At 38.3% G+C, this 11,352-nt stretch overlaps 3 protein-coding genes and 1 long non-coding RNA gene across 9 annotated transcripts; 3 read left to right on the forward strand and 1 right to left on the reverse strand.

Moving 5' to 3' along the window:
* The first annotated feature begins 284 nt into the window (after positions 1-284).
* On the forward strand, positions 285-3,731 carry LOC122319616. The gene is made up of 2 exons (XR_006245245.1): positions 285-408; positions 3,463-3,731. It is a non-coding gene; the product is annotated as an uncharacterized LOC122319616 (long non-coding RNA).
* Positions 326-6,138, reverse strand: LOC6524911 (stromal interaction molecule homolog). 6 transcript variants are annotated; one of them, XM_002100715.4, is made up of 9 exons: positions 5,995-6,135; positions 4,605-5,084; positions 3,485-3,648; positions 2,595-2,827; positions 2,140-2,255; positions 1,902-2,074; positions 1,247-1,838; positions 1,134-1,181; positions 326-616 (listed from the first exon to the last, which is right to left on the reverse strand). In XM_002100715.4, exons 2-9 carry the CDS (start codon positions 4,942-4,944, stop codon positions 600-602), a joined length of 1,683 nt encoding a protein of 560 aa, XP_002100751.2. In that variant the 5' UTR covers positions 4,945-5,084; positions 5,995-6,135; the 3' UTR covers positions 326-599. The 6 variants fall into 6 exon arrangements, 5 of the variants coding, with proteins under 5 accessions (XP_002100751.2, XP_015045950.1, XP_015045948.1 ...); XM_015190464.3 differs by lacking the exon at positions 326-616 and having other exon boundaries at positions 817-1,181; XM_015190462.3 differs by lacking the exons at positions 326-616; positions 5,995-6,135 and adding an exon at positions 5,819-5,958 and having other exon boundaries at positions 817-1,181.
* Positions 6,139-6,528: 390 nt separating this feature from the next.
* Positions 6,529-10,065, forward strand: LOC6524912 (protein tramtrack, beta isoform). The gene is made up of 3 exons (XM_002100716.3): positions 6,529-7,068; positions 7,811-8,725; positions 8,782-10,065. Exons 2-3 carry the CDS (start codon positions 7,890-7,892, stop codon positions 9,500-9,502), a joined length of 1,557 nt encoding a protein of 518 aa, XP_002100752.1. The 5' UTR covers positions 6,529-7,068; positions 7,811-7,889; the 3' UTR covers positions 9,503-10,065.
* A 441-nt stretch (positions 10,066-10,506) lies between these two features.
* On the forward strand, positions 10,507-11,297 carry LOC6524913 (nuclear nucleic acid-binding protein C1D). Its single transcript, XM_002100717.4, has 2 exons — positions 10,507-10,861; positions 10,925-11,297. The coding sequence occupies exons 1-2, from the start codon at positions 10,511-10,513 to the stop codon at positions 11,132-11,134; spliced, it is 561 nt and encodes a 186-aa protein (XP_002100753.2). The 5' UTR covers positions 10,507-10,510; the 3' UTR covers positions 11,135-11,297.
* The last annotated feature ends 55 nt before the right edge of the window (positions 11,298-11,352 follow it).

Raw genomic sequence — 11,352 nt, forward strand, 5'->3', positions numbered from 1 at the left:
TTCGTATGGAATATGATAATATATAACAATATAACAGCTGGAGTTTCACATCTTCAAAAGATTCCATCCATTCCCCTCCGTGAGAGTATTGCATTATGCAATAACTGGAACTAAAAACCAGTGTTTCGCAATTATTAAAAATACCATTCGTTCCCAAAAAATTTGCTGTCGCATCATTCTTTATGAACTTATTAAAATGTTTATTATCACATGGGAATAATAATAAGAACTAAAACATGATATCTTAGGAAATCTTGTTATCGATAACAATTCATTTTATTTAACTTAAAACAATAATTTAAAGAGTAAAAAACAATTGGAGAAGTCGAGGTTAAAGTCTATAAATTTATTCGAATCAAATGAAATCAATAATAAATGTAGTAATTTTTCCTAAGGAATATGGATCAGGTGAGGTGAACATGCCGGTCGCCAGAAGAGGTTCTTCAGTCATCCATAACACATCTGTGGTCAGCTGATAGCCAATTACAGACATTGAATAGGTGGAAAACGTAAGCTTCTTTAATCGGAATAAATATAGAGGGCGAGGGTCGAAGTCAAGCCGGCTCGGAAGACCAGTAGGTTGTACCAGGGTTGATCCGTTATGGAATTCCAAAACCTGTAATCATGAAAGGTTAAAAACTTTTCGCCTTCCGCCTTATGGAAGATAACTAAACAAAAAAAGCCTGCCCACGAAAAAAGCTTGTTGAAATTTGATAAACAAATCAATACTGGCCCCATTAATACTTTATTTCTTTATTTAAATAATCCACTAGGTGGACCACCATTCATAAGTTCATTCTTACGTACAAAACTCAGTATGGTTTTATAGTATTCGTTGTTTTTGACAAAAAATTAAGTAGATGACATTTTGTATACATCAAAAATAAAATGGATATATTACAAATATAAAGATTAAAATATCATACACACACATAATGTTATATGACCTTCATTAATACAGTATCTTAATGTAAAACAGATTTCATTCAGGGTTCAATAAGCGGTTTTATAATTTTATTTAGTTCGTCAAGTAGTATGCTTTTCTGAAGAGCTGGGTTTTATTGTCCTCACAGACCGAGCGCACAAGCCTTATTCCGTGGCAAGCAGCGAAAAGTTCTCAAAATTCAGCTTACCTTGTATGGACTCATCATCCAGGTCTTCGGTGCTGTTGGTAATACGTGCTGTCAACGAAATATAACGAATATTAATGAGTTTTCAACATGATATAATGTAAATATATACGCACTTCTAGACCCCTTGGTTGAACTCATGCCCATGGAACTTTGTAAGCCCCCATTTCGGCCATACAGAACATTTTCCAAGTAGGGCAGTCCATTGTTATTAACAATGTTTAAGCCAAGGCACGTCTCGATTTGCTTCCAGCGATGCAGTCGTTCTTGCAGCTCGTTTGTTACATCTCCAAGTGCATTCCGTGCCTCAACAATGGATCGATCCACATCATCAATACTCTTTCCATGCGTGGAAACGAACGCACCCACCAAACTTGAACGTTTCTTACGCAATTTCTCACAAGCCTCTCTGGCTGACTGTAGCTGTTTCTCAGCCGATGTGCGCTTCTTCTGATGATTCTTACTTTCTAGTTCATATGTATATTGGAGCCATGATTGCAGTTGTGGCGGCGGTGACCAGCAGTTGTCCACTAGTTCGAATTCGGCACGAGACAATTCGTTGCGCAACATCTCGATTTCTTTTTTCAGCTGCTGAACTTCCAAATCCGAGTTTGATGAACTGAGAGTGGGGGCTTCTTTTAGACGCCGCTCCAAATCTAGTTTTTCTGTTGCCACATTTTCTTGTTCCATTCGGGCTCGTTCTAGTTCCTACAGGAGTAAAGCAATGCATTTATTTATTAATCATTCTATATAAACTTTCGGAAAACCAACCTTCTGCATCTCCTGTAGACTTTGCTCAGCCCTCTGCAATCCCTCCATATCCTGGGCCATTCGACGAAGATGACGTTTGGCATTCTTATTTTGCTGGTAGGCGTACCAACATCCAATAATAGCACTAAGCAACAAAGTCACCAGTATGTAGTCCTTCCAGCGGGTACCAGTTTCTATTCAAAGACCAATGTATTTGAATAAGTACTTCTTATACTCTGTTAAACTATAAGCTTCTTACCTCGCGGTGGCCCAAACAGAACAACATCCATTGCCTTTAATGAGATTTTTTGTTTGTGTATAGGGTCCTTAATGCCAAGTACATTGCCCACATACTGAAGATTATTCACAGCCAATCTAAAACGCCGAATATAATTGGATGTATTAGATTATTCAACAAATCAAATTGATTAACTTTTCATAAAAGGATAAGAAGTTCTTCAAAAGAATAAGACAACCTAAGGGAAAACATAGGATTGTTTAATTAATACATATCAACTTTGGCTTGCCAAAGATAGCTTCCTTTCTTGGTTTCTACACTTGCCACTATGTTTTGAAGTTTTGGAAGAGTAGTAATACAACCTATAGTTATGGATTACGATGCACAACGTATTCATAAATGGGACAGATGAACTCAAAGTCATTAACATGATGTAAATAAACGAGAACTCAAATTAAAAATGATTTATAGCCTACCTCGGCAAAGCAGCTCCAGTAACCTTGTGTAATTTGAACAGATCAACGTATTGGGGCAGCTGAACGGACTGCGCCAACCAATCAGTGGTCTGTTCGATGGTCCAATTGTGCACCTCCGATCTCAGCCAAGCCTCCCAAAGTTCTTTGACCGATATATGCATATCGTCATTGAAGTGAAACGCTTTCTGCCGCTTTTCATAGCCCGAGTCGTACTTCAATTCCTCCCGCAAAAACTGGAATAATCCGTTTAAAGATGGGAACATAAAATAAAGCATATGAAATGTTGAAAATTTAAAATTAACAATGGAAAATGAAGTGTCCTACTTTAAAGGTCAAGCTGAATGAACGATGATTTCAAAAATGAACAATATTATACAATATATGTTTACCTCCATAATGTAGGTTGATTAATTGATTAAGATCTGGGTAATCTATACTAATTACAATATTCTTATTGAAATTATTTTTCGAGTAACAAGAAAGGAAGCTTAGTTCGGCAAGCCGAGTTTCATATAGTGTTGTAATATTTAACTATTTACATATAACTATATATTTACGTATTATACAAAAAATATCTGCAGTCGTAAAAAATATACAGTCTTTACGAAATACAAGAAAAAGATAAAAAAGCTTAGTAATCCAGAAGGTACTTTCAAAATCGATTTATATTCGAAATTTAGCAATTAAAGAAATTTTAAATAAACAGATTTCTTTGCAAAACAAATACGCACGCTTATGATTCTTTTCATTTGTGTTCTGAATAATGAATTTCTAAATGGTTTCTAGTATAGGGTACAATTTGTGTCAGCTTAACAAACTGCAATTTCTAGTCATGGAAACATGATGCTCATATACTTTTCACTTTCAGTTCAAATGGCTTTATAACATACGTCATCGGACTCGCTCAGATCGATGTTTCCATTGTCGTCATCATCCAACTGGCGATGTAAGCTTGCAATAGCCTCCATGCCAAAGCGATCCTGAACACTACCACTGTAGCAATCAAAATCATCCGCAGCACACGCTCCATCCGCTGAACCACTTCCCATAGAACCTGTTGAGAGTACATCGGTTAACAATGTGTACAAACATGCTATTAAATCTAATCCACAAAAGGCTATTTAAATCAAAACATAATAATACATACTGTTAAAACCCGTTCTTCAGTTGATAGCTAGCAAAAGCGTGTTATAACACAAAAAATAATAACGAAAAGGTAACTTCGGCGAGCCAAAGTTCAAATACCGATGCAGTTAGAAAAGAAAAAGTGCAGGTTGCCTTAGACGTCCGATTTTCCCACAATTTGCAATCTTGTCCTAAAATCGCCCTGAAAATTCCCATATAATATAGGCATCGGAAATTATACTATGAAAAATAATTTGCTGAACTCCTACAAAACGAATTTACATCGAGTATCGATTTAATAAAGATGACAAATAGAAATCAAATAAAGCAACTAGGTTTTGAATAAAATTTAAGTTACACAAAAAAAAACAACGAAGTTTTACCAATTTGGCCAGATTGTCCTATAAATAGTCCGATCGTTCATATGGCAGCTATATGAAATAGTCGTCTGTTCTCGGCTGTTTCGACCTATATACTACCTGCAATAGAAAGAAGACTATGTTTAAAGTTTCAACCAGGTGGCTTCAAAATGGAGTGACTGGTTTGCTTAACGACGGACAGACAGACAAACATACGGACATGCTTATATATACTATACGAGTATCTATCTACTTTACAAGATTGGAATACTCTTTGCGGCGTTGCAAGCGTCTGACCAAATTGATAAGGACCCGCTGCAAGGGTATATCAAGTTAAGTAATTATAAATAGCTTTAAATATCCTTAAACATGCTTCAAATCTACCTTATAGGCGATAAAATAGCTTACAAATTGGATGCTCTTCTTAACTTGCAAACTTAAGCTAATGCAATGACTCGGCACGTGCTATTAATGACTGGTTTTGGCAGATCCGATTAGAATGTGCTTTGCTTCGTGCACAACTTACTAAATTCATTGCTGACCGCCTGGGACATGGCCTCGCTCAGAAGATTATATGAGCTCCTGTGCAGATTTTGCGCCAGATGAGTGGAGTGCTCACCGCCGCTTCCGGCGTGCGATGCGGCGATATGGGTGACATGTTCCGACTGGGAATTGTGTAAACTCTGACCAGATTCGTGGGATGCGTGACGTGAGGCAACATTGGGATTTTGCTTATACTGATGCTGTGTGTTGTATCGATTCGAATCGACGGATACTGTGTGCGGGCCATGATCTAGCGTACTTATGCTCTTCAGCACACAGCAGAAGAATATGAGAGAGTAGTTCCAAATGGTATTCTTTCGCATTGTTAGAATTGTGTGCGGACTTCTTCAATACAAATTATCGCATACGTCTCCTTAAAAACAGTAAAACGGTTCGGTTTCTTTTTAAGTTTACAGATCACATTTGTTGGTCGTGAAAGTCATAGTTTTCAACTGATGATATCCTGCAATGATGTATGAAACAGAGGTCAGGAATGTGGTAGATCTCAACTTAAAAACTAAGTAATACGGTTTTAGAAGTGATCTTTATAACGCATATTCCTATTCTATAAGATTCCATGGTGACCGAAGCGTATAGTACGTAAAGAAAATTGATTAAATAATCAAGCAAATCCAACTGTGTGCGAAAGTATTATTGCATTCGCCAATAAATAAAGATTTACTGGGCACAGACTTACGAGGCTGTTATTTGTCGATGAGATTCAGTTTTAGGGGTCTTAAAAGATAACCGCTGAGCGCAAATTTACTGAGAAAGGCAAATATTAGGAAAACGGCGTGAGTAATAAAATGGACAAATTTTTGCTTCGTCGAGATAAAATTATTTTTTGGAAAGTTCTTTCAGATTTGGATTTGCGTTTTTGTTAACTAGTGTAAGTTTAGCTGTGGATGCTGTAGAAAACATTTGCGACAGCTAACTAGACTTATACTATGATTATGATCTATCATATCGTACTAATATGCGTTTTACATCCGTGTAATTACAAGGTATCGAGGTATCGTTACAAGGACAGCACATAACGGTACGTTTATATGGCAGCAACAAATGGATTCAAAATCATAGGCAAAGCTTACTGTGTAACTGTTTTCTTTTTTTTTTTTAATATTTTTTAATATTAGACATTGATACTATATACGAATGTAGATATGTAAGTTGTGGAAGGCATCAGCATTTGTTTACTTCTAAAAACGCAGAAAACTGGGAATTTCAATAATGTCTGCTCGGATTTGGCTGCGTTATGACTGCACAATTTACAATGTCAAAGCCAAGCACTTAATAACCACACATATGTGGATGCCCAGTGGTAAACTTCCATAAGTTTTTTTTAGACCTCAAATAAAAATAAAAGCACTCACACTAAAATTCCCGAGTCAGTTTGGGTTGAACGATGTGACCAGTCGACTGAAAGGTAAAAATACACTCTCACATCTTAGACTACAAACGCTTTTCATGTTAGAGCTATTGGGTTTTTCGCAAAATATGTTAAAGCTTTTGTATACGACATAATCTATCAGCAACAGATATTGGAATAAATATATACGATATAGAATATTTATTCTATTTATTATTATTTATTTATTCGCTTTTTAAGATCGATAGGCTGCATGCAACTACATTCGCTTAGTGGAGACAAGCGGAACGACTGGGATATTTGGGGCATATGAAATCTATATTCCCACTGAACACAATCGACATGCAGAAGTTAATAGAAAATTAAACTTATTCAATTTTAACGATTGAATGCATTGGGTTTCTAAAAAATTGACAACATACTAACTTTAATAAAATAGCATATCACGCACAGTAGGTAATAACTATTTACTCAAACACGCGTTTATGAAACGCTTAGAAGGGCCAGCATTTATGGCTAACGCGTAGTTTAAATAACAATTGATTGCTACAGAAGCTGGCAGCGCGAAAGACAATATTAAATTTTACAGTTTAAATGTAGTTGGAAAGCAGACTTGAAAAAGGCAAAAATTCAGTAGTTTTAGGCGTGAACCGATTTGGAATTTGAGTTTGGCGTTTGTTTGTTAATAGTATGTCAATAACAGCAATTGTACATCAAAAAAGGAAATAAAAACGCGCGCATGCAGCATTGCTGGTTAAAATAAACATTCATAAACCAACGAATTGAATGGGACGCACGGCAAACGATCAGGGATTGTGAATAGAGACATTGGTTAATGCCCGAAATGTACATATTTGTGTGTGTTGTGAACGATTTGGTGCAAGAATAGTGTGTATTTTTAAACAAGACTCTGGCGCTGATACATTCATACATAGCTCACGCGCACAGGACATACAGTCCTAACATAAAATTCTCGTTCGTTTTCACGCCATCGCATCTATTGTGTTACATAGCGGCCAAAAAGCGAGAAGTAAAGAGCAAAAAGTTGCAAAGTTTCGATTCCTTGGCAAACAAACAGGTATGTATTCGGAATCGCAGGGATATATACATGTACATAACGCGTACATCCGACTGTTTACATCCTTATTACTAAATATAGAAGTAATTCCAATTGTGCAAATGGCCAGTGGAGGTGTACATATGTATTTATGCAAGCGTTCGTATGTATGTGGGTACATAAAAACATGGCAAGTGAAAATTCGCATGGTTTTCCCTTCAGTTTCGTACTGAGGACATTATTTACTCGCACAATTATCGAATGTAAATAAGCATATACACCTGTATGTACGCCCGTGTGTTTGTGTGTGTGTGTATGTATATACAGTGGTCAACTGCTAAAAAGGAAGCAAATAAAAACCTCGGACTAACGTAACACTCATGCAAAAAGCATACAAAAAAAAAAAAAATCAAACAGGGATAAGGATGAAGCAATATTTAAGCATTAAATTGGCAGAACTCATATTGTTTGCTAAAAGTTACATTTATTTTAATCCCGTATCAAGTGAAATGCAAATATTAATAGAAAAGGGATAATTAATATCCTTGTTTTAGTACAACAAAAATGCAACAAACACAGTCCATAGAATCGTTCACAAGCTTACCTAATATATTATATATCTATTTAATTTAAAATGTTACAAAGAATGGCTCATATACTAGATCCTTATTGTAAGCTCATTCAGGAGAATGAAATGATAGATGACGGATTTTGAAATGATGGTAATAATTTAACTTTAAACTTACCTTTATCTTTATTGCAGGATATACAAGGATCTTTAAATGAGCAATAGTTTCGCAGACTCAGGAGCACAGTAAAGGCGCGAATTATATTTGAGTACGATGAGCGGCGCTACCCAGGAATTTTGTGTACGCTGGAACAGCCACTTGGGCAGCATTGGAGCTGCGTTTCCGCAGTTGCTGGCGGGCCAGAGATTCGTGGACGTAACACTCGCCTGCGAGGGCCAACAGGTGCACTGTCATCGTCTGGTTTTGGCCGCCTGTTCCACCTACTTTGAGGCGATACTGGCGGAGCATCCCTGCAAGCATCCGGTTATCATACTACCCAGGGAGATCAAGCTATGGGAAATCCAGGCGCTCGTGGACTTCATGTACAAGGGAGAGGTCAATGTCACGCAAGCCGGTCTTGGTCAGTTGCTTCGCTGTGCCGAACAACTGCAGATTCGCGGGCTATACGGCTCCGAGGCACCGATAAACTACAAGAAACTCCAGCAGGCGAGTCTGGAGGCTGCCAAGGATCCAGCTGCATCCACACCGCGAAGCTTCAAGCATGTGGACAGCACGGAGACGGACGATGCAGCCACTAATTCAACCACCTCAACGATAACCACCTCCTCCGCTCCACCGCTAGCGGTTAACCAGCAGCAACCCACAGTATTGAAGCGCCACAATTCGGATGTTCGTCAGCCACAGCAGCAGCAGCAACAGCAGCAACAACAGCAGCGACCTCAGATAAACGGCAGTAATGCTCAACAGCCATCTAAAGCCACCTCTGCGAACGTCTTGGGCAGCCACTCAAATGCCCCGACCGAGGACGACTCCGGCGATGAGGTGCCTAACAATTGGAATGCCTACGGAGAGCAATTCGAGGATTGCAATCTATCTGCGCAAGCCGTTGACAACAAAATGAATGTCCAACTATCCCTGCAGCAGGCGAGGTTTGTTATTGAAATATTATAAAAAGAATCTTTGCCTAACTATCATCTTTTCTCAGGATGCAAATGCAGCTTCAGCAGCAGCAATATTTGGATTCAAATGTTGAGGACGATCACAACTATGTAGCCGCTCATGATGAAAACAATGATAGCAGTTTTGCTGCAGGAGTGCCGTGCGGATCCGGGCTATCCGTCAGCCTTGACACTGATCTCGATACATCGGCCAATACTTCCGGAGGACTGAGCCATAGCTCGATCGATGGCTATACCTCATATAAGCGCGTCCGACGTTCGGAAGCATCTCTAGCACAAGCGGCCAAATGTGTTTCGAAGGGCGAGACATTCCAAACAGTCAGCAATATGTTCAATATTCCTGTCTCAACCATTCGTTTCTATATGGCGCGAAAAGGAATTCTTCCGAAGCGGAAGCGTGGACGCGGTGCTTCCCATGCCGGAAACATAATAATCACAACAAACTCAGGAAAACTCTCAACCGTCCCTGCGAGCATAACTCATCCCCAAGCCCATCCGCCGCATATCCATCCCAATCCCAATGCCCTTCCTCTTCCACACACGCAGTCTCAGCAAATGTCCTTGGACAGCCTACATCTAAAGGCGGGCATCACAAATACCAGTGGCAGCAATAGTCCAGCAACTGCTACGGCAACGTCTATGTCACCATCATTTGATATGGCCACAACAGGTGATATCGTGCCTTTTCACCTCCATAGCGATGCGGCGGCATTCAAACTCAACGATCAAAAGCTGCACATGATCTAACCACGCGGTTTGCCAAACTGTGCTGTACTAGTAGGGCGTGTATTAATAGAGAGGGATTTCCAAGCAGTTGCTGCTTTCTTTCATTTTGGGGTACGCATCGGCTCGTGTGGGATCTTTAGTCATAACATAGTCAACAAAATACAATTTATACTTAGGTTTATTTGATTACGCTTTGAAGTTGCAAAAGTTTTATCCTTGGTTGAAAAATACTCACTGTTCAATCATTATTCATTATTCATTATTCGACTTCATTATACTTTAGGAATTAAATATAATACAGTAGATGTATTCTATCAAGGATTATGACTAGAAACTTGCGTAAAAATTTCAAATATGTTTCTTGTCGCCCCAGTACTCTAAGGAATTACTGTATTGTTAATAAGATAAATAAAATCGACCTGGAAACTTTTACTGGGTATTTGTGTGATTGCAAGATAAGATGACAATTTATATATAATAAACTCAAAGGTCGTAAAAGACATAATCATAATGCTAACAGCTTAAAATATTGTAATGTAAAGTAATAATTATTGGTCAAATACATCCGATTTATTTTAAACCCATATACTTTTTCTACATGAACTACAATTTTCTCCCATATTTGCAAATCTGTAATACTTGATGTTGAGTTCCTTGATTACAACAATTAATTGGCCATAACTTCAAAAAAAAGGCGAAAAGCCCTATGATAAAACCGTTGTGAAAGTATTATTAAATACATAAGTACTGTGTACGAGAAGATTGGGCAATAAAATTTTAAATGCATTCAAAGACACAATAGGTGCATTTTTGTTTCGCTAAATGTATTATTTTAAACAACTAAAGGACAATTTCTCAGCTTCAATATGGACTATAATGAGAAACCAAGACAAGAGCGGAGAGAATTCGTCCAATTAGCTTTTTTGTTGCTAATTTTCAAATTTGAAAAAAGAGTAGAACGGTGTAGGCGCAGAATGCGCTGGTGGAAACATCGCTTTTTAGACGCTTCCTTAAAATTGGTGTTTTTGTATGGTGAATAAACGGTCACACTGCAAGACTAAACTAGATGTAAATATTCGCACACGATTTCAATTCTATTTGAAAAACATGGCTCAAGAAAAACAACCTGTCGATGAAGAATTACCCTGCAACGCTTACTTAGACGCCAGCCTCCAGGAGGACGAGAATATGCAACGCATCCTGAAAACCTTCTACAGCAGCATCGAAGTTCTGGAAGCCGACATGGAGAAGGCACTCGCGCTACAGGCAGAACGCACATTGACGACAAATGAGCAAATTAAATTGGATAGTTACCTGGTGTATTTGAAGAGCACATTGTTTTGGATATACTTGAAACTGCAAGGTCTAGATGTCTCGAAGGTGAGTGCAATCCAATACACAGTTTACATGCATAGTGACAATCGCCATTTGATTCCATTTCAGCATGGTGTGATGCACGATTTGAGTCGTACGAAGGAACTACTTGCCCGCGATAAGGAAATAAACGATGCTCTGGCGGCGCCAAGACTGGATATGCAGGCTGCCAAGCGTTTCATCGCAGCAGGAACCCACACGCGATTTGTGGATATGGACGGCGTTATGGTCACCGAAAAACAATATAATAAAAGCCTGCAGGAAACGACCAAAGAATAAATATCCCCAAGGGTTAATTCGATAGCATAGCGGCCTTTTCCACTCAAAATTCTAGATAGTAAGACAATAATAAGACAATACATTTTAAAAGCATCTAAATAGATGCTTTGAATTTGAGTTTTAACAAATAATAAACAAGAACAAAGTACGAATCGCCGCCTAATTATTAGCCAGTTCTGAAAAAAGGAAAACCCTGGGCACCCAAATTAAGACGAAAG

Source organism: Drosophila yakuba, chromosome X, assembly GCF_016746365.2.
Source record: "Drosophila yakuba strain Tai18E2 chromosome X, Prin_Dyak_Tai18E2_2.1, whole genome shotgun sequence".
NCBI lineage: Eukaryota > Metazoa > Arthropoda > Insecta > Diptera > Drosophilidae > Drosophila > Drosophila yakuba.

Coding starts and splice junctions, on each gene's coding strand:
- LOC6524911 (XM_015190464.3), bottom strand. CDS start 4,944: ATGCGAAAGAATACCATTTGGAACTACTCTCTCATATTCTTCTGCTGT. Junction 2,828..3,484: donor ATCTGAGCGAGTCCGATGAC/GTATGTTATAAA, acceptor GGATTATTCCAG/TTTTTGCGGGAGGAATTGAA. Junction 2,256..2,594: donor ACTGGAGCTGCTTTGCCGAG/GTAGGCTATAAA, acceptor TCGGCGTTTTAG/ATTGGCTGTGAATAATCTTC.
- LOC6524912 (XM_002100716.3), top strand. CDS start 7,890: ATGAGCGGCGCTACCCAGGAATTTTGTGTACGCTGGAACAGCCACTTG. Junction 8,726..8,781: donor CTATCCCTGCAGCAGGCGAG/GTTTGTTATTGA, acceptor ATCTTTTCTCAG/GATGCAAATGCAGCTTCAGC.
- LOC6524913 (XM_002100717.4), top strand. CDS start 10,511: ATGGTGAATAAACGGTCACACTGCAAGACTAAACTAGATGTAAATATT. Junction 10,862..10,924: donor AAGGTCTAGATGTCTCGAAG/GTGAGTGCAATC, acceptor ATTCCATTTCAG/CATGGTGTGATGCACGATTT.